Source organism: Anser anser, assembly GCF_964211835.1.
Source record: "Anser anser genome assembly, chromosome: 30".
NCBI classification, from domain to species: Eukaryota; Metazoa; Chordata; class Aves; order Anseriformes; family Anatidae; genus Anser; species Anser anser.
In genome coordinates this window covers 2,767,511-2,795,442 of record NC_139751.1, presented here as the reverse complement: position 1 = coordinate 2,795,442, position 27,932 = coordinate 2,767,511, and the positions used below count along the sequence as shown (strand labels likewise).

General features: G+C 58.9%; 1 protein-coding gene across 2 annotated transcripts; it reads left to right on the top strand.

Moving 5' to 3' along the window:
• Positions 1-2: 2 nt before the first annotated feature.
• SARNP (SAP domain containing ribonucleoprotein) lies at positions 3-27,932 on the top strand. 2 transcript variants are annotated; one of them, XM_083814503.1, is made up of 11 exons: positions 4-162; positions 787-886; positions 1,193-1,239; positions 2,203-2,270; positions 3,820-3,871; positions 6,579-6,652; positions 7,315-7,343; positions 7,913-7,938; positions 9,004-9,072; positions 24,299-24,388; positions 25,830-27,932. In XM_083814503.1, exons 1-11 carry the CDS (start codon positions 127-129, stop codon positions 25,869-25,871), a joined length of 633 nt encoding a protein of 210 aa, XP_083670629.1. In that variant the 5' UTR covers positions 4-126; the 3' UTR covers positions 25,872-27,932. The 2 variants fall into 2 exon arrangements, with proteins under 2 accessions (XP_083670630.1, XP_083670629.1); XM_083814504.1 differs by lacking the exon at positions 9,004-9,072 and having other exon boundaries at positions 3-162.

Sequence of the window (27,932 nt, the reverse complement as noted above, 5' to 3'; positions counted from 1 at the left end):
CGCGGCCGGTGTTGGGCGGCAGTTTGAAATCGCCGGTCCAGGAAGCGCAGCCGTGATTGGGCAGCGGGCTGCCGGCGGGGGGCGGGGCCGGCGGCAGCAGCGGCGGCGGCCTGAGGGGGCGACAAGATGGCGGCGGAGCCCGTGGAGCTCCACAAGCTGAAGGTACCGGCGGGCATCGGCGGGGCCTGCGCCGCCTCCACGGGGCTCTGCCGAGCCTCTGCCCCCCGCCAGCACTCAGGGGGCCCGGGGCCGATGAGCCCAGGCTCCCGCCGCCGCCGCTGGGCCGTGACCGGGCCCGGGGCAGCGCCTCCCGCCGCCGGGCCCTGCGGGGGCCCCCGGTTGGGAGCCCGGGGGGTGCCCGGTGGGGCCCGAGGGGTGCCCGCTGGGACCCGGTTCCCGGCCTGGGCCGCGCTCGCATGCACATGGAGCCGCCCGCCTGCCCGCCGCCCCCGGGGCTGCGTGGGGAGCCGCCGCCGCCTCCCGGTGCCGCTTCCCGGTGCCCCCCCCCGGGCTGTTTGGGGTCGCGCCCCGCAGCCCTGAGGCCGTCCGGGCCGTTCCGCGCCCGCAGGCCCCGGGGAGCAACGGGGGCAACGGGGGTGCCCGGAGCAAAGGCAGGGGAAGGGGGTTGGGGGGTTGGGGCTCAGCGTGCGGAGCGGCCCCGCGGGCTGATAAAAACCTGCCTCGTTTGTGCGCCGTTTTCCCCTTTTTTCGTTATTTTCCGTTGCCTTGCGTCTCCCCCCTCGCCCCGTTAATCTCACCTGTTAATCGGAGCTTCCTCCATTGCAGCTGGCGGAGCTGAAGCAGGAGTGCCTGGCCCGTGGCCTGGAGGCAAAGGGGAACAAGCAGGATCTCATCAACCGGCTGCAGGCCTACCTGGAGGAGCACGGTACGCCTGCGCCTCCCCCTCCTCACCCCGCAGACGGGCACGGGGGGCTCCTTCCCAGAGCCCCCCCCCGGGCTGCGGCTGCTGCTCGGGGTTGGCGGCGGTGAGAGAGCTCCCGGTGGTGAGAGAGCTCCCGGGCTTCGGCCTTTGTTTGTGCGGGAGGAGGCCTCGTTTGGGCACATCGCTGTGGCTCTGCCTCTCCCCTCCTTGTTTTGGGAGTCAAGCATTCGTAGCGGGCTTCTCAGAGAAGCCAGGTATCACTCCAGTAATCCCCGTTATCAATCGATCTGTTCCTTTTTTCTTCTTTAGCTGAAGAAGAAGCGAACGAGGAAGACGTTCTGGGAGAAGAAATAGAGGTAAATGTTCGGGGCTGGCCTGGCGGCGCGCGGCCTCTGGGTGGCCGTGTTGGGTTTCGCTGTGCCGAGCCCAGCTGGGAGGTCGGTGGGGCGAGGGGGCAGCGCTGGAGGCCGCCTCGCAACGGGCGCTGCCCGGCACCGTTTTAAAGCACTGCTGCAACTCCCCGGGGGGTCGAAACCCACTGGGTCTGATGGCAAAGGCTCAGTGTTGCTGCGTTAACGTGCAGGGTGCGTGAAAGCCTGGGTTTTGGAAGAGCGGGTGGGCTCTGTGCGCGGTTGCTGCTTCAGAAAAGGGGAGTTCTGCCTGGGTTCAGCAGGAGCCGTGCTGCGTTTTTGTCAGTAACCAAACAGCAAACGTCGGTCGGGGGGTGCAGTGCTTCTGGCAAAGAAAAGGGGAGAGCCGATCGCCCGGCTGGTGTTGTAAAAGCGGGCGGAGGGCTGGATCGTGGGTGGGAGGGAGCCTTAAAGCTGAGGAGGTGACGTTCAAGCACGCGGCCCCGCAGGGACGTGGGAGGCACACGGGAGCTTCCCCCCAGCGTTCCAAAACGCGTTTGGTGGGAGAAGGCCAATGAAGCCTTCCTAGAGCGGCACGAGACAACGGGAACTGTGTAGTTTCGGTGTTTGCTGGCTCCGCTGGCCGACTTTTGAATTATTTCCTGAGCCTTGCGAAGCCTGGGCTTTGTGGTAAGAGGCTGGCTTTGGGGTATTAAAAGAAAGTCCGTGTGCGGGCTGACAGCCGCCGCTCACGCTCGGGAGCTGAGCGCTCGTCTCCGGTGACGCGGAGTCTCCCCGGTTGCTCTGACACACGTTACAGAACCCCTCGGGTGCGTGCGGGCTGAAATACAGGCACGTCCCTGTCGAGCCAGAGAGTTCAGGGCCCTGGCAGCCTTCCCTGCGGGGTGCTGTGCTCCTGCCCAGCTGCTGGGCTCCTCCTGACCTCTTCTCGACTCTCTTCCCTCGCAGGAAGAAGAGCAGAAGCCGCCGGAGCCGCCCGTCAAAGTCGAAGAGCCTCCCGTAAAATCGCCCGACGTGTAACTATCCTCTCTGCGTGGGCCAAAGCAAACCTGCGGGGAATGCGAGGGGCGCACGGGGGGGGCGCGCTCCGCCTCCTCCAAACGCTTGCGGGCTCTTTGCGAGGCTCCCGAGACCCCCACGGAGGCCGGAGGGGTCGCAGCCCCCGCAGCGAGGGCAGCTCGGAGGAGGAAAAACCGCTCCCAGGGTCGCTTCCGAGGCCGCGGGTGGCGGCTCGAGCTCGGCACGGCCCGGGTTTGGAGCTCGGGCTGAAACCAGCTCGGAGTTCGCGTGCCTTTGGGCGTCCCTGTGAGCAAGGAGCCTCAGCGCCGTGGCATTCCGCGGCGCTGGGCGCACCTGAGGGGCTGGCTTCGGGTGCTGGGCCCCGGGACCGTGCGGTGCTGTGCGGGCAGGAGGGGGCGTCCTGCGCCCGCAGCGCTGCGCCGGGAGCGCGGCCGGCCGGCCCCGGCCGAATTGCTTCCTGTGACAGCGTTATTAAACCATTACTACCTTTCAGGGCATAAAATGAGAAACCTGTCCGGGACTCTGGAACAAAAGCAGCGCGTTTTTCCTAAATGGGAGGCCTTAATGAGGCTGGCTGCGACCCGCTGTTTTATGGGAGTTGTTTGGAGGAGGAGGAGGATGTTTCATTTAGCCTGGGAACTTCCGAACTTTGTCTCTTGCTCTTTTGTTTCCCCCCCACACCCCGCCTCGAGCCCGAGCTCTGTTTTCGGAGCATAAACCTCGGAGCACGCCCCCTCCATTATATTTTCGTTCGGGCTTTTTGCCGGTCCCGCTGTTGTCAGCTGCACATTGTTCGGAAGTGTGCGTGCGTTTGAAACGGAGCCCGGGCTGGGCTGCGGGCGCTGACCTGGGGAGAGCTGCCTGCGGCTGTCCCATGAACTAGAACAGAACAGCCCTTTGTGTTCGAGGGCCGTAAAGGAATAAAGCTCCTCAGGGCAGGCAGTCGAGGCTTTGGGCTTCTAACAAGAGCCGAGCGTTGCTGTTAAGAGCCTTAAGACGTGCGGGAGGTTGTTCCCGGGCGTGCGGGTCTGCAGCCTCTTGTTGTGACATCCTCCCGGGTTTCGAGAAGCTTCTGCAGCCCCCCCCTGCGATCGCGGGGCGCCCCTCTCCCCTCAAACAGAGTTCGATCTTCTCCAAGCCTGCGTGGGGGGCGGGTGAGGGCGTTGAGGGTGGCTCTCGTGTCTTTTGCTCTTTCGGGGCTTGTTTCCCATCGTTGCTGAAGGAGCTCAGGAGTGCCCCAGGCGCTCCTTTGGCTGGGAGGAGAACCGGCGGCTGCGCCTTCACTGCTCTGCGTTCCCTCGGGCACCCTGGGCGCGGAGGTTTCGTGGGCTTCGTGCTTCAGCCCCGTACCTGGGCTCTCAGCCTGCCCCTACAAGGGGTGCCGGCTTGCGGCCGCGGGCGGTTTGGGAGTGGACCCTCAGCTAACCGGGGGTGGTGGGGGGGCGGCTGGGGGGAGAACCCCGACCCCTCTCCTGCTGAGGCACGAGAGGAAGCCAGCGGGAGCTCTTCTGACCGATTTCTTTCTTTCTTTCCCCACGCCTCTAGGAATACAGAAAAGAAAGTAGTGAAAATAACCTCAGAAATCTCGCAGATGGAGGTAAGGTTCCTTCCGCTGCTCTGTCCTCTTTGCTGAGGCGTCGGCTTCCTTGTTCGCTTCGTTCGGAGGCTCTTTTGTACGTGGCCGGGGCTGTGTCAGTGTTTCCGTTGTAAACCTGCTTTTTTTGGCTTGATTTTATATTAACGACCGGTCGCTGGCTGCGGACCGACCTAGCGGGGTGGTGACCCCCACGGCACGTCCCGTTTTGATGGGATCTTACGGAATGCCTCTCTCAGTTGTCCGGGAACGCCTCTTTCCTTGCTGGGGGCTGCCGTTTGTCTGCCACCAGCCACCGCTGACCCTGCCGCGATATTTCCAGCTTAGGGACAGGCCGAGTCGCTCCCGGCGCGTCCCTCCCCTGCAGGCAAAGGTGGACTTAGCCCCGTAGCGTCCCCGTAGCCTCAAACTGCCCCTGTTATTACTGTAGCGTATAAACTGTACTTCCCTTCCTGCTGTTGGGAGCATGAAACCCCGCAGCGGGGTTCCCCAGGCTGTGGCACAGCCCCGTCCCTTGGGGCTCGCTGCAGGCCCGATTGCTTCAGGCATGCGAAGCTTCAAAGCTCCCCAATCAGTTTGGGAGGCACTGGTATGAGCTAACAGATCGCCCCGTCCTTATCTCCCGTAGCTTTGTCGCTTAGATTTGCTGGGCTTATTTCAAACAAAAACGCTCAGAAGCTGCTGATTCCTCTGGGGAAGCTTTGCGAAACTTCGAGTTTCGAGACTCTGATTCTGGTTCTCTAATCCCCAACCCCCTTATTTTTCACTTACGCTCCATGAGAAACGGGTACGAAAACACGATTCTTGTCTCCCTGCTGTTCCCCACGACTTTAGAGCCCTAATCTTCTGTTTGGGACACGGCCATTTCCACAGCAACCAGGGTGATGGCGCAAGCGGAGGATTAGGACCTCAGCTGGAGGAGTAACGAGGAGAAGCGTGGTACCTGGTGTGAGCTGGGCGTGTTGCCGGAGGAGCCGCGTCCCCTGTGGCTCGGGGCTGCCCGCGGCCGCTTACAGCGCCAGTTAAGCAGACCTGCTGAAATCGCACTCTTGTCCCTTTTTTTTTCCAAATTCCGTGGAACCTATTCACAGGAAAACCACTTTTTTTTTTTTGATTGAGCGTGGATTGGATAGTTTTCAGCAAAATCACGTTCTGGACGCTTTTTGAAGATAAAAGGGGAATTGTTCTCCCCTCTAGCGCGCGATTCAGACCTGTGGGCAGTAACGCTGGCCGCTGCGGTTGTAAGAAACGGCGGTGGTTTCGTAAAGCAGGGAGACGAATCCCAGGAGGGAGCCCATCGGGGTTGAGTGAACGCAAACGTGAGCTCAGCTCAAAGTTCAGGACGTCGTCAGCTGCGGTGCCTCCCCGCCTTGGTTGTGACCTTTTAGGATCAGCTTCAGGCAGGGTGTTGGGGCAGGGGGAGCCTTTCTCTGATCCGGCACGGCCTTTCGATAGCGGGGAGCCCTCTCAGAAGCTGTCCGTCCAAGTCTCCCTTTTGGATGTTCCTCAAGGTGTCGGAATGGGGAAAGGGGTTTGGAGGCGGGCGCTAACACGTTTTTCTTTTCTCAGTTGAGTAAAAAGTTCTTTGGTGCTGACACCGTTAGGAGTGGTGTTCCTGATCCGCCTTCTCTAAACATTTATGTTTTGATGCAAATGTTTATTATGCTCCTCACTGTGCTTTCGGCTAAAGTAAATGTTTCCACTCCAATAATATCTGTTTCTCTAACCTCTAAAACACCAAACGCATTTTTGGGCCCTTGTGTAATAATAAAATGTTAAATATTTCCCTTAAGCTTTTAAGGGGATTTAAGGCTCGTTGGAGCGACGCTTGCACTTCCGACACTTCTGAGCTTCTCTGTGGCTTGGGCAGCGTGCTGTGGTCCGGGCAAGCCGTGCCTGCGGCAGGCTGAATCCTTTCTACAGAGCTGAATTTTGCCTCAAATTGTGCTGCTAACGACAAGCTCTGCTTGCGAGGCCAAGCCGGCTGCGTGAATGGCAGCGGTCTCTCACGAAAAGGCTTGCGCCAAATAAATAAGGTCCCTGAAAACAACCCCCCCCCCACCCCATCTCTTCTCCTAGCATATTTCTCTGGCCTTTTGCGTAGCCAAAGAAATCTTGTTTGCCTCTTTTTTTTTGTTGTTTTTTTTGCAAGCCAGCCGTAAGGCGCAAGGGCTTCCCCGGGCGAGGCGAGCGCTCCCGCCTGCTGCGCCTCCAGCCCGGCTGCAGCCTCGGAGCACCTCAGGCTGCTCGTCTGCTGCCGTCGGCTCCCCGGCCCCGCTCCCCTCTGGCACGCCTCCTGTCCTGGGAGCGCTCCCCGAGTAACAGGGCGATAAAACCCCTTTTTCTTGTAGGCCAGGGCAAACAGAGCCCGGAAGTAGAGCCGTTTGCTCTTGCGGCCGGCTGTAGCTTTTTCTGAAGGGCGCCTTTATTATTTGGACCGAAGTCGTTAGGGCTTTGAGAGCATCCTTCGGTCAAGCATGCATCCTGGAGGTTACGGGGCGGCCCCCTGGATGGCTCGAGGTGCCTGCAGCAGCTCTCCCGTTACCTGCAGGCACAGGAGGAGGCTTTTTCCGTCCCAGCCCACGTGCTGCTGGCACGTGGAGGCGTTACCCGTCCGCTGTCTTGTCTGGGTGCCTCTTCGTGCTTTCTTTCTGTACGCCTGAAATCTTCGCTCTGCTCACCGGGGCTCTTTTTCCTCTCCTCCCTCCAGAGGATGCAGAAGAGGGCCGAACGCTTCAACGTGCCCGTGAGCCTGGAGAGCAAGAAGGCGGCGCGCGCGGCTCGGTGAGTCCACGCCCGGAGCCTTCTCTCTTTCCTCCTCGGGAGGAGGAGACCTCGCGGGACGCATCCGGCAGCGGCAGGCTGCGCTGGCGTGGTGCGGACCTGGCTCTTTGCCTGCTGCCGTGCTGGGACGGCAGCGCTGGGGCTGAGTGTGAGGCAGAGGTGGAATTTGCCTCCAGCCTGAAGAAACCGGACGGATTTCCTCAGGGGTCTGCAGACGCTCGCCGCAAGGCGTGCGTTGAGGTCGTGCTCCTCGTGAGCCAGGAGACGCGCGCCTCAAAGCTGGGCTGCGTCTCATTGTGGAGTGCTCAGTACCGGTGCGATTCCTAGTGCTGCTGAAAGTTACGCTGGAGAGACAGGGCAGCGAAAGGCAAAAGTGGCTAGCTGCTGCTGAGCCAGCTAGTTCCCTGGGCATTGAGGTTGCCTTTCTGAATTAAGCGAGGAATTGCTGTTTACAGAGTAAATGCAGGAGTTGCTGCAGTAGGCACAGGAGGCAACAGTAACTGGATTCCGGTCACTCTTGCCCACGAACCTGTTTGCCTGAATTACACCTGGGAAAAGTATCTGAAGGAAAAACTGCTTTGCTAACCCAGGGCTCGACGTGTTAGATGCTTGCCCGCCTCACGTGTGCCTGAGTCTGACTAAGCTTTGTTTGCTTTCCGCAGGTTTGGTTTGGCCACAGTTTCGACTAAAGGTGAGAAGGTGAACCAGAGCTAATTCATGGAGTGACCCTACTGCAAATATTTATTTATTCCTGGGGGGAAAAAAAAAAAACCAAACCTGGTGGAGACTGTTTCACCCTCTGTCCCTCTTCCTGCCCAGGCCCAGAAGCTCTGAGCAGGGATTGTAGACTCCGGATGAAATGCATGTGTAATTTTCTTGGTAGTTCGGGCATCTGTCGGCGTCTTGTACTCCCAAGCCCAACCGGAGGACGCCAGCCAGGCGTGGTAACCCCGATGGGGGTGTCCAACGTCCTTCGGCTTCTTTTAAAATGCCAGGCTCAATTGGCAGAGCTCTCTTAGCAAGGTGAGGATAGCAGCAGTTTTGTGGGTGGGAAAAACTGACCCGGGGATGAGAAGAATTTGGAGAGCGGAGGTAAAGCTGGGAAAAGTGGGACAGAAATTCTTTACCAGTCCGTGCCGGGCAGGTGCGTGACTGCTTCAGGCAGCCCTGACTTCCCTGCGCCTCTTGTCGGATAAGATGCTGCTCTGGCTGTTTGTTCTCTAACTGGGTTTTCTTTTTTCGCTTCCCTCCTCATTTCAGGCCTCTCTGCAGACAGCAAACCTACGGTAAGACACGCTTCTTGTTCAGGGGTTACCGCTGCTCAGGCTCCTAACGTGGGTTGTAATTTGTGCGGAGAGTTCCCGTCTGCAGGGGTGGCCTAAAGCATCGAAATGCTCTGAGAAGAGCACGGAGCGAGGGGCGGTGGGGAGGCCCGCTCGGGTGGGTTCCCCTCCCTGTGTAGGATTTGGCTGCCTCCTGTGACAATGTTCTCAGGTGAGCTGATCGTAGAATGAAATGCCAGAGGGAACGCGGGTGGACACTCGATTTTTTTTTTTTCGTATGCCTCGTTTTCATTATTTGACTTTGACTTGCTTGAATCCTGCTTCTGGAATGGAAATTACAAATGACCCGTAGTAAATCACTCCGGTTTGGCCAGTGCTGCTTTGCCTGTCTGCTTTCCAGGTTGAAGTAGGAGGCACTGGAGTGTGCATGGCCGAGAGCTCTGGTCTCGCGCTGCAGCTGGCTTAGTGCTTGGTGCTGGGCTAAGGATGAGGAGAGCAGCCTTAAGCCACCCCAGGATCTGTCGCGAGGCAGAGTTCTGGGTTTCTCTTGTGCCAGGGGCATAAAAGACTTTTGCACGAACATCTGAGAGGCAGAACAGCACCGGGGCTTCCTCCGCAGAGCTCCACGCTGTAGATTTCTCCCTGAAAGCCCGTGCCCAGGTGTTGTGCGAGGGACAAGTGCTGTAAGGGTGGCTCTCGCCTCTCCGGGAAATTCCAGCGAGGCTGGGTGCTGTGCTGGCAAGCCGCTTGGTCACAGGACCCGATCAGACGTGACTTCATGGTTTGGGAAGAATGCGGGTGCAGCAAGGATTTCTTAAACCTGCGGCAGCCAGAGAGCGGTGATGATTTCCAAGAGCGTGGGCAAGTCTGCCTGAGAGGCCGTTTAATTCTTGTTTGTGTCGGCCAGGCTCCCGCAGGACGAGTACCGGGTGCAGCTGCTCCTTCAGGAGGGCGCCACCACCCTGGAGTTTATCCTTTGGGTGTTCCGAGCCACCAGGCCAGCTTTGGGCTGCTGCTACTCGAGTGGCGGTGATCCTAAATCGTGAATTGTTTCCTATGTCTTTATAGGTGAACATGGATAAATTAAAGGAAAGGGCTCAGAGGTTTGGGCTGAATGTCTCTTCGCTCTCCAAGAAGGTAAGGTGCATCGGCCTCCAGGACGCTCCTTGCACCTCCAGAGGAGCCCGGTGCTCCAGCCCGTAGCACGCAGTGACGCTCAGAGCCCTCGTGTGCCTCTTGGGGTTTTACGTCCTGTTGTTCGTGCGGCAGTGTGGGCGCCGGGCCCCGGGGGATTTCCGTCAGCGTCGCTTCCTTCACCCTTCCCTCTGTTCGTTTTGGGTGAGACTTTCTTAGTATGGTTTGGAGGAAGTTACGACGGGCGAATAGAGGTGTTGAATTTTAAGGCTGTTCGTCTTAAAGCATGGGAAGCGGCGCCGGTGGGCGGGTTTTAATCGGTTTGTTTTCGGGCGTTTGACTCGTGCTGCGTAAGCGCCCGCTTCTGGTTGGGGTAGGAGCCGAGGGTGTAAAGAGCGAGGTAATGAGCTCCACGAAGAGGAGGAGGAGTCCAGAGCTCCCCGGTAGGAAATAACTGAAGTACAAATGAGATGAGCTTTGTAAGGGGGGTGAGTTTGGGCTTGGAGCTATTTATTTTTGCCAGGGAGAAATGCCCATGGGCAGCAGCGCTCAGGAATAGCGGGGAGCGAGGAGGGATTGTCCGGCCATAACAGCTGGCTGATGTTGGCATGGAGACCTCTCCTCTCCAGCTGGAAAGGGGAAGAGCGAGGGGAGGTTTATCTTCCCTCCAGCCCCGCGAAATAAGCCCCTCTCCTCCTCGCGGGGGGGGGGACAGATTTGACCTTTTTTGCTGCCTTTTTCTCCGTGTACGAGCGTTCTGCTTTATTCTACCGGCCCCGGGAATTCACTGATGTAGAAAATATCTGGCATCGGAGGTCGCTGTTTCCACCCCCCCCCCCTTCCCTCTCCTGTCCCTTTGGGGGTGGGGGAAGGAGGCCAGCGCGTTAAAGCTGGGAGATGTGGAGCTCGGGGTGAGAGGCTGCTCAAACATCATTAACCCTGCCGCCAGGAGCTCCCATTTTTCAGGAGGGATATACGCCTCGGCGACGTTTACGGCTGTGGCCTTCCCGCAGCGGGGTTGTGCGGCTGGGGCCTTGGGGAAGGAGCCGGGTCCCGGAGCTGCCCCGTGGCCCTTGCGCATGCTGAAAACCCCAAAGCGCGAGGGTCTCAGCTCCCCAGGCAGTCGTGTGCGCTGATGAACCGCTCCTCGGTGTGCGGGTGGAGACCTGCCGGCGGGCGCAACGCCTTGCCTGGGGGTCCTGAGCCCGCGGCAGCTCAGCTCCAGCCCCCCCCGGGCTGCCCCGCGCTCGGCTTTTTGTGCGCCCCGCGCTCCACGGAGCAGCGCCCGCCTCGCCGCGTCCTTTTTTTTTGTTGTTGTTGTTGTTTGCTCCACCGGGAAGCCGAGTTCATGGGCTTAGAAGTGGCTTCTCCCACTGAGCGGAACACGCTCCTGCATTCCTGGGAGGAATATTATTGGTTACTTTAATTAGCTGGTGGTATTGTGCTTCCCACCTGGGTGTTCTTTATAGCTTTTCATTACGGGGGAGCCTGGCGGTTGCAAATGTTTACGTGTGCCTTGGCAGGTTTTTATACCGCGCGTCGCAGCAAAAAACTTTACAATAAACCATTGTCTCCGCGGAGCCACACTTCATTTCCTATTCAAATTGGTTTGGGGAGGGGTAGGGATGTGGGGGGGTGGGGGGGAGAATCGTAGCTAAGGGGGATTTCAGACCCGCTGTGGGCAGGGAGCAAACACAGAGCTGCGTTAGTGGCTGTGAACTCATCTGTAGCTTTGAACCCCCCTTCCCCCTCCGTTAGCCCTCTAGCGTAGAAATCTTTCAAGTTTAAAATCCTCTTCCTCCCTGCCTGGAGGGAAAGCGAGACGGCGGCTGCTGAGAGGAGAGCGGGCAGAACAGAGAGGCTGGCTCCGCTCGAGCCGCAGAGGCAGGTGCTCATTTGTCTCAAGGCAGCGCGAGGCCATCAAATTAATTTTTAAAACAAATCAAGCAAGCGTTTATCTCCCCGTAGCGCTAACGCTCCCCTCCGAGGCCTCCTGTTAAAGCGCACGCTCTGACCTAAAGCTCCCATCCCTTGACTCCTGTTAGTTGTACTTAACCCCCCACGCTTGTAAATGGTCCCTCTCTATAGCAGCTGCTCCCTGTAACACTCCGAGTCGCCGCTCCCCAGGGGAGGGTGTTTAGCTGCGTGTTTTATATGCAGGGCTGGATGCTGCAGAGGGAGCTGCCTGCGTCGTGGCCGTGGCTCGGAAGCGTTTCTCCGAGGGGAAGGCTCGCTCTTTATGTATAAAATAGCCTCGTAAGTCTCCCGCTGGGGAAGCGTTGGCACCAAGCGGACAGCGAGAGCCCTTGGGATAACATAAAAGCTCTGTTTGCCACCTTTTTGTATTGCGTTATCAAATACCTTCCCCCGATCTGAGCAGATGACCAAAATAATTGGCTTTTATATCTCCTCTTTAACGCGGAGGTCTCCAAGTGCCTCGCGAACAATTAGCTGATTAACCCTCCTCCGGTAGAGGCTGCGAGCGGAGAGGGGAAGCGGCTGCGCCAAGGTCACTCCCGTCAGGAGTCCCGGTGCTCGCTCGAACGTGGGGAGACAAAGGCTCCTCGCCTGCAGATCTCCCGCCCCGAGGGGACGAGCGCTCACGGCGCTCCCGTTCTCGCGGGGGATTTGCCTGATTTTCCCCAACGTCCCGGGGGAATTGCCCCGTTTTCCCGGGGGAATTGCCCCGTTTTCCCATCGTCGCCTCGGTGCCTTTTCGGGCGGCCGTTTTGGGGAGAGTTTCACTGTTCGGAGCGCGCCTCCCGAGCCGCGCGTCGCCTCGAATAACTTCTCTGCGCCCAGCTGCAAGTCTTCCATTTTACAGCTGGGGCACCGAGCCTCGGGACCTGTCGCGAGAGCGGCGGGGACGGTTGGGGTCCTGAGCAGCAGCAGCAGCAGCACCGTGTGCTGAAGTATCCCCCCTGATCTAAAGGTGCTGACCCGTGGCTTGGAGGAGTTAACGTTTTAATACGTCTGTCGGTCAGGGTTCTGGATTAACGCTGGCTTAGTTCTCGTTAATGAGAGCTTGTTTCACATGTGGCAGATGAGAACTGCTGTGCTCGCTGCCTGAGATTAGCCGGGGGGAGCTGGCAGGCTGACTGCGTGACGTTGGTGTGGTGTTGGAGCAGAGCAGGGGTCAGTCGACCAGCAGAAAGTTTGTGTGTATACCAAATACCTAAACGAGAGAGAGAAAACAATTGCCTTAATTGTTTGTCTTCCAGCAAGCTTATAATAACGTGCTGGGGAGGAATCCTTTTCCCGGATAATCTTGCTGCCTGCAATCTTTCCAAGCGCCCCCTGCCAACCCTGGATGAGAAGCTATTAACCACCAAGGAAGCAAACGAGTGGTGGTGGGGAGAAGTGCTGATGTCGGCAGGGAGGCAGGGAAAAGGGCTGGTGGAAGGGGATTGTTCCTAGCCGGCACCAGGGACAGGCGCGTTGTACGTGGTGGCGCACGCCTGCGGTTCGGAGAAGCACAGCTGGCTTACGTGGCCGGTTTGTGCTTGAGGAACGAGCCTTGCTGTCGCTCTGAAGACAGAGCTCCCGCTCTGCCTGCGAGGGCACGTGCCCCGGCATAATTTTTTGCCTCAAGCTCCCTCCCTCTGCCTGTCGTCACCTCCGTGGCCCCCTTGCTCCCCTCTCTGCTTTCCACGCAGTCTCCGCTGGGGCAGCACGGAGTGGGGGAGCGCCGTCTCCTCTGGGTTGCAACCCAGGCCCTTCTCTTTGTGGTCCTCCTTTTAATTCCTCTTCCCCTCTTACCTTCAGTCGCGCGCCGTGATTAGGGTACGGATAAAAGATGGCCCAGAAAAGCATCTTCGGCGTGCTGCGACCCCTCGGTGGCTGAGGAGGACTTGTCCTGCGACGTCCATCGCTTCGGCTGGATGTTGCCCCCACATCCTTCCCGCTCAGGACCACGGTACAAGTCCTGCCGGCGGGATGGGTTTCTGTAGCGTTTGGCACTTCTTTCTACGTGCAATTTCGAGAAGTTTTTCTCTGCCCGCGGAACGGGCAGCACAGCCCGCCAGGTACGGAGGAGCTGGGGTGCCGTGACCGCACTGTGGCAGGGAGTGCTCCGGGCGCAATCCCGGTGCCGTGTTCGGGACGCTTTTACGTGCCCTGAAATTCCCATGACGTTAAGTTTTTTTAAACCTTAATATTTTTAGGTATTTAAAAAAGCTGCTTTAGGTAATTTTTAAAGGATTTTCAATCTCCCTCTGAGTTGGACTAGCGGGTAACTAAGGCAGCTGGATTTACAGGGGGGGAAGATTAAAAATAGTCCTGGTTTTAAAAAGTGAACTGAAAGCGAGGCCCTCTGAAACACCTCACGTGTGGGTTTTTTTTGCATGTCACAGAAACTTTTCAGCGGTCCTGCAGGAAGCAGAAAGTAGGTCAGAATAAAAGAATGCAGCCGGAGTCGCGCGAATGCGTGGAAGCAAAGTCAGAAAGGTCCCGGTACAAAACCGCGCGCTAGCAAGCGGTGTCGAAGCTGGCGGGATGGCATCCCGTAGGGAGAGACGATCCAGAAAGCTGTTAGCCCGCGCTAATTGCAGGAATGCTTACGGTGGGCTTATCGGGAGGCGGCCCGAAGAAGGCTGAGGCGTTTGGCGCCTCTCTTCGCGTTAGCTTTTGCCAAAAAAAGGTGACTGCAGATAGGTAACTGCGTATGTTGGAAGGTAAGCCTCGGGCTCGAGGAGGGAGAGGGCAGTTTGGGGGCACCCCAGCCTTAATGCTCCCGCGGGTAACTGCTGGAGAGCTTCCAGCTGCTCCCTGTAAGGATTTATGGAAATCCTCCAAGAGCCCGTGTTTCTCCGCAGCCTCCGGAGGGCCGCGGCAGGGCCCCTGCCCGCTCCGCGCACGCGTGCTCACCGCGTGCGGCCGTCCCCGCCGCCCGCTCCGCGCCGCCGCTCCTTCCCCCGGCCCCTGCGAAGCGCCGCCGCTGTTTTCCGGGGCGAGCGGCTGAAGGCAGCCCTGTTGGTTTAAGATAATGGGAAGTGACAAGGTGAAGAATAGTGCTGGCAGGCACGGGCGTTTTAGCACAAGGGTGCTGCGAGCCCGGCCTCTGCCGCCCCTGCCCCCCTCTGGGGTCACCCAGGAGGGAGCTTCCCCGCTGCCCCTTGCGTCACGGGTGGGCTTTGCGGGGTTTTTTGATTTTTTTTTACCAGTTCTGCACTCAGGCAGCCCTCCCGGGCAGCACGCTGCGCTCAGCATTGTTGTTTTCCTAACCCCAGCCCTCCTCCGCGTGGCTGTCGCCTTTTGGGGGCGAAGGCGCGGGTGGGAAGCAGCGGGGGGGGCGTTGGGCTGGCTGCCGGGAGCGTGCCCACCGCCGAGCTCAGCTCTGGAGCCCCCCCCCCCCAGGACGCGGGGAGGGGAGGCTCAGCGGGGCCAGCGGGAGCCCGTGGCTCGCTGGTGCGCTTCAAAACGAGCCCGAACCTTCACAGGGCTGTAACCCCGTGGAAAACCGCGTCTGAGGTTACAGGGCGAATGTGAAGTTTTAGCAGGCCTCTATTTTGCTGCTTTCGTGTTTTTCATTCGAGGCAAAGCGGCCGTTTCCCCAGGAGGGGCTCGGCGGTGGTCTTTGCTGGCCCGATGCGCCGTGGCCGAGGGCAGTGCAATAGTCCCCTCTGGGATGAGGGACGGGGCTGTGGCTTCCAGTCCTGATCCCTGGTGGTCCTGCTGGCGTGGGATGGCATTGTGCAAGGAGGTGAAGGTGTCAGCTTTCCTAGAAGGCAAATGGGGACTTTTCTCCAAGCAGCCTTTTCCCTTGCAGACCTCCAGTAACTCTAGGCTGTACGCAGGGGAGAAAAACCGTCTGGGTTTGCTACTGGAAGGAAGAATCTCATTGCAATCCTAACGAGCCAGAGGTCATGGAATCGGAGGACGGTTTGGGCTGGAAGGGACCTTAAAGATCATCTAGCGGCGCGTGCCGTGGACCCAAACAGCTCCCGTCGCTGCGCATGGAGCAGCGGCCGCCTCATCGTGCGTGTAGTAGGGAGAGTAAGTGCTTAACGACTCGGCCAAGCAGAGAAGATATTCAGAGGTGTTTTCCGGAGGAATGGTGTTTGTGCGTCAGCTGCTTTCGCAGAACGTTTGGCAGGTTGTTGGTCGTCTCTGTGTTGGAAGATGCCCGGTGCCTTTGGAGGCTCTGCTGTCCTGCTGCTCTTTGCCTTCATCGCTGAGAACAAGCGTGGCCACCCACCACGCCAGCTGTCTCTCACCCTGGTTGTCCTCAGGGTGGCCTCCTGGCCTTGGGCTCTGCTTTTCTTTCCTCTTGCCAGCTTGTAGAAACGTCCCGGAGGGCTTTGGAGCTGGCAGATGCGGGTGCTGAGGCTCGCAGCCGCTGGCTGGCTGCCGCAAGCCGGTTTGTGTGCGGCTTGATTCCCGTGCAGGGAGAATAAAGGTGAATTTGGAACGCGATTGTTGGACAATTGTTGCGGGGCAGGAATGCAAAGCTCTGACGCCCCGGGCAGCTCCAGCAGGGACGCTGCTGCCTTCTGGCCACATCCCTGGAAGCCTGCAGGGAGCAGGCTTCGCGTTCAGCCTGGCAGCCCGAGGGGCCGAGAGCCTGCCTCGTCTCGCGGGTCTTGCCTCCAGCTTCCTCGCCTGCCTGGGCAGCGGCACGGGTCTCGTGCACGGCGGGTTCTTCCCCTTCTCCGTCCTCGCTCTGCTCTGGGTTCTCTTCCTTCCCTGCCAGGAACTTTTAATTCTCGACCTCCCGGCTTTGTTCAGCGGAGGCTTTGCAAGGCGAGGGCGGCGCTGCGTGGACGGCTGACCCTCGCTCTGCCGGCACGTCCGCTCTTGCTTTCCCCGCGGATAAACTACAGCAGGCAGAGGTGGCGCGGGCAGTGCCCCGGGGACTGCCCTCGGTGCTGTGGGAACGCAGGGCACGTGCGAGGGGGCTCGGAGGCTTCATGCCGCGGGAGGTGCTGTGCAGAACCACCCCGGGGCCTTTCCTCAGCCCCTCCGTGCGCAGCGCTCTCCGGTTTGGTGCGGGCTCTGCGCGCGCTTTTGTTCTTTCCTCTTTGTGCTGGAAACTTTTGCGGCTGGGCCTGCGAGAGCATCGGGCGCCCTTCTACGGCTGATAGCTCCGCGGCTTTCGTTAAAACTTCCTGCTGCTCGCTAGAGACCCTGGGGTGTTTTTAGCCTGAGCCTAGGCAGGGCTAGAAACCAGCACCCGAAGCAGCCCCCAATGCTGCTTTCAGCACAACCTGGGCAGCTGGCCGCCCCCCGCACTCCCTGCCCTGCTGCGGGGACGGCCGCGGGTGCAGCGCGAGCGTTGCTCGACCAGCCCGGTCCCGCCGGAGGGGGAAGGCCGTCGCGAAACGCCGAACCCGGCGCCTGCGGCACGCGGAGAGCCCCCAGCGCGCCCGCTGCCGCCCCTGCCTTCTGCCAGGCTCCAACTTTTGCGGTAATTTAGTGTTTAGGATCGCCCCTTTCGAAGCGCTCCCCCCCCCCCACACCACCACCCCAGCCCTTTACGCACACTTACACACACACACGATGTCATTTTTAAAAATAAATGACGAGAGAGCTGCGCGAGGTCAGCGGGACTCCTGATCTGGTATTTATCCCCGGTGCCGTTTGAAAAGGATTTGCGTCCCTAACAAACCTTTAGGGAGTGGCGAAGGGCTCGCTCAAAGGGAAGACAATGCTAGGGGGGACTCTCTGACCTCACTCTGTCCAGTCATCTGGTTCTTCATTGGTCCCTGCTGTGAAACAGAACTTAGCTTTTGTCTGTAACACAAATACATCTTTTCCCCACCCCCCCTTTTCCCTTCTATTATGGTTCAATCAATGATGTCATTATGTGTGCCATTCAGCAGCTCTTGAACCATTTGGCTGCAGGAATTTGGAGGAGCAGCCAGGGAAGAATGGCAGAGCCGGCTCCCGCTCCGGCCCTCCGCAACCTATTCCAATCGCAGCTAGAGAAACAAAGTCAGGTTTCCCCTTAACCCCTCTTCACGGCCGAGGACAAAAGTAAAAACGGCTTTAAAAAAAAAAAAAAAGCCCTGTGAAACGCACGGGGGAGTGCGTGTGCGCGCGGAGGGTGCGAAGGGGGATCGTGAGGAATGTCTCCCGCTGAATTAAACTTCGGGAAGTTCTGCTGAGGATGCCCTCCTCTCCATCTAATCCATTTAATTAAGATAACTTAAGCGGCTCCTCCTGCTCTCGGAAAATTAACTAAGCTCTTTCACCACCGCAGCAGCGCTGGGCCTTCGGCAGCGGCCGTGGCTTTTGGCGGGGGCGCAGAGCTTCCTCTTGTAGCAGCGGCAGAGAAATCCTGCTCAGCACCAGCGGTCCACGGTCCTAGGCCCTCCAGCAGCCCGGCTCGTCCCGTGGGGCCGAAAGAAGCTTCTTTAAAAAAGCAGATCTGTAACAACGCGTGGGGTTGAACGCTTCAATTCCGCAGGTGGTTTGGGGGCTGATACAGCTCTTCCCCTGTTCTGGCCGCCGTTCTTGTTTAAAAGGCATGGAAGCAAACAGGAGCGTTGGCACGGGAGGTCTGGTGGAGGGCTGAGAGCAGGAGCCTCGCTGGGCTGGGCTCTTTCCGCTCTTTGGAGCGCAGCTGGCTGCGGGTTGGAGTTCTGGGGGGAATAACTGGGCAGATTTAACAACTCTTAGGGGATCGGCTGGAGTCAAATATTTGCAAGGCGGCAGCGCTTTCACCAGATTGCCCTTCCAGCTCCGCTAGAACCTCAAGCTTTCGGCAGTAACGGAGAAACCAAATTAAGTGACCATAAAAGATCAAACGCAAGGTACTTTCCGAGTGCCTTTAGCCGCCGCCTTTTATCTCCTCTGGCTGCAAGAAGCCTGAAGATGTAGCGCAGGGAAGTGGCAAGCGTCCTCGCAGAGCGGCTCTGGGAAGTGCTGGATGGAGGCTGGCAGCCCGCGCGCTTCCTTTTCGTAGTTTTCCCCAAAGATCTGTTTCTTTGCCATGGAACTTGGCTGCCCCGGGGGAGGTGGCCCCGTCTGGGGCTTTGGCTGCTCTTGGGTCTTTCTGTAGGGATCTTGCTGCCCAAAAATCTCACCTAGCGATGCTGCGCGCCTCCGCAGCGTTTCCTCCTCGCCTCGCCCACGGTCCAGGGAAGGCAGGGCCGTGCTGCTAGCCCCTGCCTCGGCCGCCTGCCACGAGGATGCCCCGCGCGCATCCCGACTGCCCTCCCGCAGCGCCTCGGCGTGCCTGCGGGACACGAAGTCACCGCAGGTGCGTTGGGAGCCTCCGGGGAGCAGGAGGAAGCTCTTTGGTCTCTCTCCAAACCTGCATCTCGCTCATTACCGAAGAAATCTTCTGCCCTCGGGGCGAGGAGCGGCAAGCGCTCACCTGGCTTCCCTTCCCAGCCCCTGGAGCGCGTGCGCAAAGCCTGGAGATAAAATCGCCTTCGGCTCAAAACCAGGCAGCGTCCAGCGGGAGCCCCGGGAGCAGGAGCGTGCGCCAGCAGCCGCGGCGGGCGCACGTGCACCGAGCGTGCGCCGCTTCCACGAGCCCTCTGGAGTTTCCCCTCCTTCGTCTGCCTCGTGAAGCTGACCGTGGTGAGCACCTAGCCGCGAGCGGACGCCTCTCCGCTCGCCGGCAGGTCGTGGCGTGCTCCGCGTGGCCCCGCCGGGGCGCGTGGGCTCGAGCCCCTGCTTGCAGGGGAAGGGTTAACGCCGCCGTGGGGTGTTGCCGTTTTTGCGCTCGTTGGGTTTGAATAGAATGGATTTTTTTTTTTTTTTTTAAATCTGGGGCTAATGTGCAATTCAAATGGTGTTCAGTCATCGCCCCGTTGCTCCTTTTTAATAACAGCTGGACTCTTCTGGGGTGCCAAGCAGCTTTTACCCTGTCCAGCCTCTGCTGTCGGAGCCAGGTGTAAGGCTGCTAAACCTGGGGCTGTGCAAAAGCCTTCCCGCGCCGGGGTGAGCGAACTTCGGGACGGAAGAGCCTCTGTAAATGCCTTATGATATTTAAGATGCTGTTCAGCGGGTGCAAAGAGATGAAAAGCCCTTGCCGAGGCCTTTTGCCTTGTGGTGCACCTGAAGTGTGTCTCCTTCACTTTGCCATGTGGCATTCCTGACATGTTTGTTTCATCTCTGACGTCTAAGTCGAAGAATGCTTTTCAACTCGGGCACTGAAGCGCTGGGAGAGTTGCAGGTGTACTCTTAGCACTTGTCTGTGACTTTTTGTCTTCCTCCCCCGCTGATCCCGTTTGGGGTGAGCATAAACTTCTAACTGTGAAAGCCGCGGTGTCTTGACACAGGAAAACCTCAGAACTGCCGGCTGTTCAACACGAGGTACGGAAAACCACTTCGTTTTCTGCCTTCCCAACCTGTTGTCCGAGCTGGGCGGTGGAAGAAGGGGCCAGGAGCAAGCTCCGCAGCCGCTTGGTGCCCTCAGCGTGGGTAAAGCTGAAAAAGCTGCAGAGAATTGAGGCCGTGCCGTAAGGAAGCCCGCCACCGATCCCGTGTTGCTCGGGTTTCGTTAGTCTGAGTGAGTAAACGGGGACCTCTCCGGTGCGCAGCCAGAGCTGGGCACAGCATTTCAAACAACCGGTGCCCTTCAGTTTTTCCATCTCCTTCTGTTAATAAAGATCTTAGATTTCAGCTCATCCTTGCGCTACATCTGTCCCACACAGACGCAGAAAGCTTTTTACAGGTGAGGTAAGCCAGAAGGTCAAGCTTTACTTTAGCGTGAGGTGACTTGGCGGGCTAATTCTGTAATCTAGCTCCAGAAAAGGCAGCAGCAAATGTGCAAATCCTCCGAGGCCACTGGGAAGCAGCTACACTGGATGCTCCTGTGCTTGGAGGAGGAACTTGCAGTCGCCCTCGGCTTGCTGCGAGGCGGTCAATGGGATGCTTCTGAGTTGTGCTTCTGGCACTGGGGGGTTTGTATCTGTTTTCCTTGCAGATGAAGCCATGCTTAATGTTTCTGGCATGCACTGAGGCCCGTGGATCCGCATAAGTGGCGTAATTGTGAACAAGTTGCGATTTTTAGAAACCATCCCTCCGTGCTGGCGGCATCGAGGGTCTCCCTAACGCGCTGTTTGTGTAAGGACTTGGATAGGAGCTCGTATCGGATATTCGAGCTGCGTGGGGTCCTCGTGCTGGCGTTATTTTGGAGAGGGGCTGCAAGTGTCTGTGCTGGTCTCAGTGCGTGTCCCACTGTGGCGAGCTCCAAGCCCTGGGCCCCACGAGAGGCAGTTTTGCAGGTCCGGGTGGGAAGGGCCGCCGGCTGCGCGTGGAGTACTCCTGTATGGGCTCTGGCTTCCCCATCGCCTTGTGCCTCTGGGTGATGGACTCCAGAAGGACTTGGGAGCGCTCGGATAGAGCCTTCACGGAGAAAGAAACAGGAGGAATAAATACGTTGAGATGAATTTCAAAAAGGTGGTGGGTGACAGCTGTGCGTCCTAGGATTGGAGTGTTTCTGAGAATAAAACCATCAGTTGCTGTCATTCACCCCCTGGGTATGAAATTGGAAGCCCAGTTACCCTTGAGTGTTTCATAACCTTTACCTTTTGGAGGTCAAGGCCATGTCATCATTAATCTACCATCGCCTGAAAGCCTCGGGGCTCTGCTTTTCATCCTGCCATCCGTCATGCTGCAGCGAGATACAGGAGAGTGACCAGAAGGGCCCGGCTTACACACATGTGGGCACACACCCTTCCTTTCTCTGAGGATGAAAACGCCGAGGACGTGATTACGGAGGAGGCTCGTGTCTCTCTCTCTCTCTCTCCGCATTTGTGATGAGGACACTCCAGGGTTCATCTGCAAATTCAGAAGGGTTTTCTCCTGGGGCCGCTCTAATCTGCGGAGAGAGGAGCGCTCTGACGGCGCAGCATGAAGCTTGGCCTGGGGGCAGATTTCGTGGCAGCCTGGCTGCTCCGACGTGGTGCCGGTGCACCGAAGGAGTCACCCCGTGCCCCCTTGAAGGAGGTGGTCGCCTTACCCGGTACGTGGCTGGTGCCAAACCGCGGCAGCGAGCCACGGTCACGCCGCGGGGTGGCTGCACTTGGACACGTGGAGCATCTCTGGTGCGTCGTTCCCCTTCCCGTTGGTTCCTGCCCGTTGTGAATCTGTGCAGAGCCTCCCGAAGGGCCGGGCTGCTGCTTCGTTTTTCCCCTGCCTAGGTGCTTGCGACGAGCCTGGCGCTGCTCCTGAAGCCTCGTTTCGCGGCGCACGCGTGGAGCAGCTGCTGTGTAATCTGCGCGCTCGAGCCTGGATGCTGCGAGCGCGGCGGTGGACGTGCTAAGGGACGGAGCGGCCTCGCTGGCCTCACCCCCCCGCAGCAGCTCACGTGGCACGGGGACCAGAGGTGCTCCCGGTGAACCATTTATTTAGCAGCCCGAATGTGCAAACAGGTGCCGGGGGCCGAGGGCGGCGCTGCCTGCCGTTCCTTGCTCCGAACACGAAAGGCGGCGAGAAGCTTTTAAGTGATCTGGGATCAACCTCGGCCCCTGCCCGCCACGATCGGGGCGGGCGGTGGGGCTTTTCCCCTCGGGAAGAGCTTGGGGGTCCCGGAGGTGAGTCGAGCAGAACGTCCCCAGCAGAGCGCCGCTGCCGCACGGGGCGTTGCTGGCGGCGTGCTGAGCCCGGGGGGCAGAGGAGGCCGGGAGGCTCGCTGTCAAGAGGAGATCTGAGCGCTCGGCCTCGCGGGGAGCTTGTGTCGTTTTAAAAGGTAACCAGCTGTGCTCTCCCTGCCCCGAGCGCGGATCTGTTCCGCTCGCAGGGCAGCGGTGAGTGCCAGAGCTGCTCCGCGCACCATGGAAACCGGGAATTAATGCCTTTTGGCATTAACTCTTCCACCACCAGCCGCGGCACTTCTGCCTTCTCCCGGGAGAGAGGGAACGCTCCGGTGTTTAAATGGATCCTTGCAGCTTTTGGGAACAAGTGATGTGAGCACCTACAGCCGGCTGCCATCGCCGCTGGCTGGAGCTGTGCAGCCCGGGCTGCCCCCTGGGACTTTTCTTGGGCTCACCGGGGGCTGCTCAGCTCGCCTCGCTTCACCGAACGGCTGCTGCAAGCCCAAGGTCCTCGGAGCAGCGCCGGGCCCCGCTTCCTCGCCTCGCGGCCCCGCTTCCTCGCCTCGCGGCCCCGCTTTGCTTTGAGGCGCTCCCACAGATGGAGCCCAGGCCCCCGAACGAAAGCCTTGGGGCTGCAGGCAGCGCCGCGCCGGCGGCTCGCGATGCTCATGGGAGCGCTCCCTCGCTCCCAGACCTCGGGAGAGGTTTCAGCTTCGGGCCTTGGGAGTCCCTCCGTACAATCTTTCTTCCTCTCCTTCCCCCCCCCCACCCCCCTTCGTTAGACAAACTGCAAAATAACGATCGTGGCGTGAGCGCAGAGAGGACAAGCCTAGAAATAGCAAGGTTAGAAAATAAATCTGACATCCTGCCAGAGAGGTCAGCTTTCCCCGCAGATGCCGGTGCGCCCATTTGCGCGCCGGAGCACGGCCCCGGGGCACTGCCAGGGGTTGATAGATGCGGAGATAGCAGCGTTTTGATAGAGGTAATTTTCCTCAGATGGGTTTCAGCACCCCATGAATCAAAACCTGTCAGCGAGAAGCTAAAGATGGAGTGAAGTTTATTGTACGCGTGTTTGCATCTGACACTGTCGTGCTAGGGGGTCAAGTGAGCGAGATCATTAGGACGGTGTTGATTTAGGGCGACGTTGTGTGCTTTCCCTGCAGGGCACTGGCGGGGGCGGAGGGGCGGGGGGGCGGCTTACTGCAAAAATAAATAAAACCCTACGGCTCGGTGCGGTCCCTGGGAGCCTCCTTTAAAGACACAGCGCTCGCCTTGGCCGAAGCGGCTTCGGGGCCCGCCTCCGCCGAGCGGGATTTGCACGGCGCGGGCACCGGCGGCGATTTTTCGGGGCCCCTTTCACCCTCGCTGGGGGCACGGCTCGGGTTTTCTTTGTGTGGCCGTGGCGGGTGCTGCGCTGCTCCCGAGAGCGACTTTCTCCCGTGGTGGTAAATCCCTCCCCGCGCCCTTTGTTCGCTGAGCCTCGCTGCTTTCGGGGATGCCGCCGCCGTCCGAAGGAGGGCAGGGGGCTGGGTCGGGCGCCCCTGGGAGCAGGGGACGGGCGTTCGCCCGCGGCCCCGGGGCCGGCCAAGGCACCGAGCGCGGCCCTTGGTGCTCGGGTGCCGAGGACCCCGGCGGAGGGGGGACGCGGGTGGGGTTAGAGCCGGAGCTGCCTTCAGAGCCGCCCTGCGGGGTGGCAGGGGGGCAGGTGAGCTGAGGACACCGCTGGCTCAGCGGGACGGCGTTGGCCGCGCTGTTTGGCAATGACTTAATTAATAAAGGAGCGCGCTCACAGCCCGGCCTGTAAACGGGGCCGGGGCCGGTTCAGCCCCTCCGTCCCGCGGGTAATCGCAGTTGATCCAGGTGGAGCACCGGGATTTGAGGCACTTTTTTAACAAATTCTTACGAAGACGATGCCCCCGTGGTCCTCGTTCCGCTCCGTGCAATTCTCGAGGCCCAGGCGACGGCGTTGGCGGCCCTCGGTTTGCCAGGAGGCGAAACGGCCGCGGGAGGCCGTGCGCCCGCCGGGATGGTGAGGTGCGGCTGGCGGGGTGGGGAGCGAGGCTGTGAGATGCACTTAGCGGCAGGGGAGGGAGGAGGAACCGCAGCAGCAGCAGAGCAATCAGCCGGCCTTAGCCGTAGAAAGCTAGAAGAGGCCAGAGCGAGGGGATAAATCTGCGGAAAGTGGATGCGTTGAGGCTTTTAGGGCGATGATGGCTTGGGCTATTACCGCTGATGAGGACATCGGCGTGGGTGATAGCAGCGGAGATAATAAAAGAGCCTCCAGGCTTTTTGGAGAACCTCGAGAAAACAGGGATCGGAAGGCTCTGGGAAATGTCAGCGGGGATTTTGCTCGCTCGGGCTGGAAATAAATTAAATGGGACTTGGGAAGATGGGGCGGGTGCCGAGCTTCCATCTCCGAATGGAGACGTTTCCAAGAGAAGGGGCACGGAGTGCAGCGGGCGGGAGGTCACCTGCGAAAACCATCAGCTGGGGCCGGCCCCTGGGGTCTGCGCCCCCCGGGGTCTGCGCCCCCCGGGGTCTGCTGTGCCGCAGGGCATCGTGCTGGTGCGCAGAGCCCCCACGGCAAGCGCCCTTTGCCGAGGCAGACGAGAAGCTGGCTCGGCCTGGACATTTCTGTCCTGCTCTGGGAGCAGGGGGAGGAGGGACGCGATTTGCCGTAAATACGGGTACCTCGGGGCCTTGCCAGCAAAATAAATTCCCATCCTTCTTTGTGCCAGAGTGAAGAAGACGAGAAGCTGAAGAAGAGGAAGGAGCGGTTCGGCATCGTGACGAGTTCAGCTGGGGCTGGAGCTACAGAGGACACAGAGGTAAAATCCCCCTCCCGAGAGGGTGGGCGGCGGCCGCCGCAGGCGCCTCGCTGCTCCCCTTCCTCGTGCTCCGCAGCTCCCCGTGGCCTGGATGCTTCTGGGCCCTCTGCTCGTTGAGAATAAAGCCCCAGAGACCCCGTAGCATAATGAGGACTGAGATCCTGACCCCGTTTCCAGCTTTTCTCCTCCGTGCTTTGTTCCGTCCCCTCGGCGTATCTCTCTTCTGTGCATTTGGCCCATCTTTGAAATTTGTAACCTCCTCGGGGCGCTTCTGTGCCGTTTTAGGCTTTCCTCTGCTTCACGTCGTCCTGAGCCGCTGTACACCCTCGCTTGTCCTCCTCAGACACGGGGAGCTCCCGGTGAGCTGTGGGGAGCCCCCCGTGCAGCTGGGGGGCCGCAGCCGCCTTCCCTAGCGCAGGCGTCGAGCGCCCCGCTGCTGGGAACCCGGGGGCTCCTCCCGGACGGGGACCCCCTCGTTAACAAACGAGCAACGGCCGTGGCGGGACGAGCTGCTGGGGCTCGGGAGCTGCTTAACCGGGCGGCTCCAGGGTCGGGCGCACCAGAAGCGGGTTTGGTGTGCTCCCCGAGGGCCATCTCGCCGGTCCAGGTGGGGCGCAGGGGCCTTTTTTGTTCCGTTCTTGGCTCGCTGCGGAAGCGCCGCCCCGCGCGGGGCAGCGCTCCCAGCCTGCCGCCGAGCATGGGAGAATGAGCCCCCGCGGCCCGTGCGGAGGGGGCGGCTGGGCTGAGGGATTCCATGCTTTTCCGTTAGGTCACTTGGAGATTGTGCCTGGAACAAAAAGGTCTTTTTACTAGTATTGTGTGCACTCAAATGCACCTTTCCCCTGGAGATTCTTGATTAGGGCTTCTGTTGCCCCCAGGCTATTTATCCTGCTAAAAATTAAGATTTATACGCCCCTCGTGTATCGGCTTAGAGGCATATCTGAGAGACGCAATAGTATATTTAATGCGTTTTAGTGTGTCCCTCTCACCTTTTCCATGAATAGGCGAGTGTTAACCCTTTGCCCTTTTACATTTCCCACCTCCCCACTGCCTGGAAGGGTTTCTAGGCCTCTGAAGTAGGCATTGTTCCCAGCTCAACCCTTTTGTAGCGCGTTGCCAGCAAGATGAAGTGACTTCAGCAGCACTGTATCTCAGGCACTGTATATTTCTGCTACTGGATTTGGGGGCTCTCTTTGTCCCAGGGTTAGAAGAAAACCTGCATAGCTCCCTGCCAAGCGTGGTACAAAACCTCCCCTCCAACGGGCTTTGTGTCGGCGCGCTCAGGAAGGGGCTGGAGCTGCCGTGCACGGGCGTTGTTGCCCACGCCAGGCTGGTAGGAAATCCTCCACCAGGCTGGGCGAGGCTTTAGAAGAACTCATTCGCTGGTCTTGGTCTTGAATTTTCTTCTATTTATGGTTTTTTGTTTTTTTTTTTTTTGCAGGCAAAGAAGAGGAAAAGAGCAGAGCGCTTTGGGATTGTCTGATGCCAGTCCTCCCTGGCTTCCCCCCACTTGCAGTGTGCCTCGAGTGCGTGCATACTCTTTCTCTTTCCCCCCCTTTCTCTCACTCTCACACTCTGTTCCTCTAGGTTTTAGTGATGAGTAGACAGGGAACCCCCCGTAGTTGTATGATTGTGCTACTTACTCTTTCAAGTTACGAAGTTGTTTTTTTTTTAAAAAAAAAAAGAAGAAGTAGGGCAAAAAGAAGGAACTGTTCTTATTGCATCTTTGGTAGCCCCAAGTCCTGCAGCCGGGTCCTTCCCCGGCTGTCACTGGCACGGCTCTAGGTTAAAAATTCACGTTTGCTGCTGGAGCAAGGAACCGTTGGAAGTGTTTGATGTTTGCTGTCTCGATGCTGCCTCCGTCTCTTGGTCTTCTCCTCCTTTACCTTGTGAAAACGGGCCCCGAGGCTCAGCTGCGTCGCGGTCTCTTCCTGGCGGCTGGGACAAGGACACTTCATCAGGAGAGCGCGACGTGGGATGTGGGCTCCGCTCCGCGCCCCGGCAGGTTGCACGGCAGGGAAGGATTTGGTCTCGTGTTTTCAGAAACGGGGGAGTGGCGCTTTGGTAGCCAGCGCACGGGGCAGTTTCGCAGCTGCCTTCCTTCCCGGGGTGAGGCTAACGGGGATTGTCAGAGCGGGAATTGCCGGTTAACCTTGGATCGAGACTGGTGTCCTAAAACGAGGAGGGAGAAGTAGCAGCGCGCTTGCAAAGAGAGCCCGTTCTGACCGCTTCGTTTATCCGGCCGTGTTAAGCCCTCTGGGGCTCCTGGCGTTTCACACGCGTTTTCCAGGTCCCTCTAAGGTCAGCGAAACATTTCTCTCCTTACACACAACGGCAGAATCCCTTTGTCCAAGTGCGTTCTCAGGCTGGGTTTCATTTTCTCCTCTCTTTGCTTCAGAGCAGCTGGCGAGCTGGTTGACTCGCACACTTGCTGAAGAAGCCTCGCTCTTCTCCGAGCTGCCGGAGGGTGCAGGAGGGCACCGCTGCTGCCCTGGGACCTGCGTTCAGGGCAGAAGATCTCGGTCGCCGTGCAGAAGGCAGTTCCTTCTGCGTTAACCGGGACCGTTGCAGTCAAGTTGCGGGGCGAAACCTTGGCCGGGTCCCACGGGAGGCAGCGCTGCCGCAGCCTGTTAAGCGCACGCCGTTGCTGCGGCATTTTGGAGGGCACCTTCGTTCCTAGGGGGCTGTAACAAGCAATTCCTCGGGGTGGCTTGTGCGGGCACGCAGCAGCGAAGTGCAGGAGCCCAAGGCCAGTGGCCGTCGGACCGGCAGCGCCACGGCAGTGAGAGCAGCCGCCTGGTGCCCTTTCTTCTTCGTACGTAGAGAATTAGCTCCGGTTGCAAGCGTTCGTTCCTGCCGCGCCTTGTGCGGTGCTTTCCCTCGCGCGGATACCTCGGCCCCAGGTATAAGCAGAGGTCCAGGCCTCCGCTTGGATTTTTGGGTGGGCGTTTTGGCTGAAAACCTTCTGTTGCCTGGAGACTTCCTGAAGTTGTAGGACTTTGATTTCTGACTGTAACCTTTTATCGGAAAGGCGTTTGCGTTGTCCGTGCTTGGCTCCTTAAGATGCCAGAGAACAGCGGATGTGTGTACAAATGGGAGCTTTTCAGAGGCTTATACCTGATTCTTAATAAGCAATATATATATATATTTTTTAACGTAGAAGTCTTCAAACTGCTTCTGTTCCACTGATGTCTGCAGTCTGACTGCATGTGTGCGCCCTCAGTGACTCTAAGCAATACCTTGGACATTTGTTTACTTTCCCAAAGGGCAGCTAAAAGCCACAGGGTCCGGGTTTCGTTGTGTCGTGGGTTGTCGATGGCCGAGTGAATCGAAGCTCCCTTGCTCTTTCCCGATTTAATGTAATAACTTTATTCCATTGTTTGGTTTGTTTTTTTTTTTTTTGTATGTCAGATTTTGTAAGACGTATTTTCTATTTGGCTCGTGATCCTTCTGCTGGTTATTCGCTTGAGATGTTTTGTAGTGTGCCAGGGCAAACACTGCATTTCGTTCTTGGTTTCATAATAAAACTGCTTCTCCAAGGCAA

Excerpts from the sequence above, each read along its gene's own strand:
- SARNP (XM_083814503.1), top strand. The coding sequence starts at position 127 with ATGGCGGCGGAGCCCGTGGAGCTCCACAAGCTGAAG. Across the intron at positions 1,240-2,202 it reads TTCTGGGAGAAGAAATAGAG|GAAGAAGAGCAGAAGCCGCC; the intron begins GTAAATGTTCGG and ends CTTCCCTCGCAG. Across the intron at positions 7,344-7,912 it reads GGCCACAGTTTCGACTAAAG|GCCTCTCTGCAGACAGCAAA; the intron begins GTGAGAAGGTGA and ends TCCTCATTTCAG.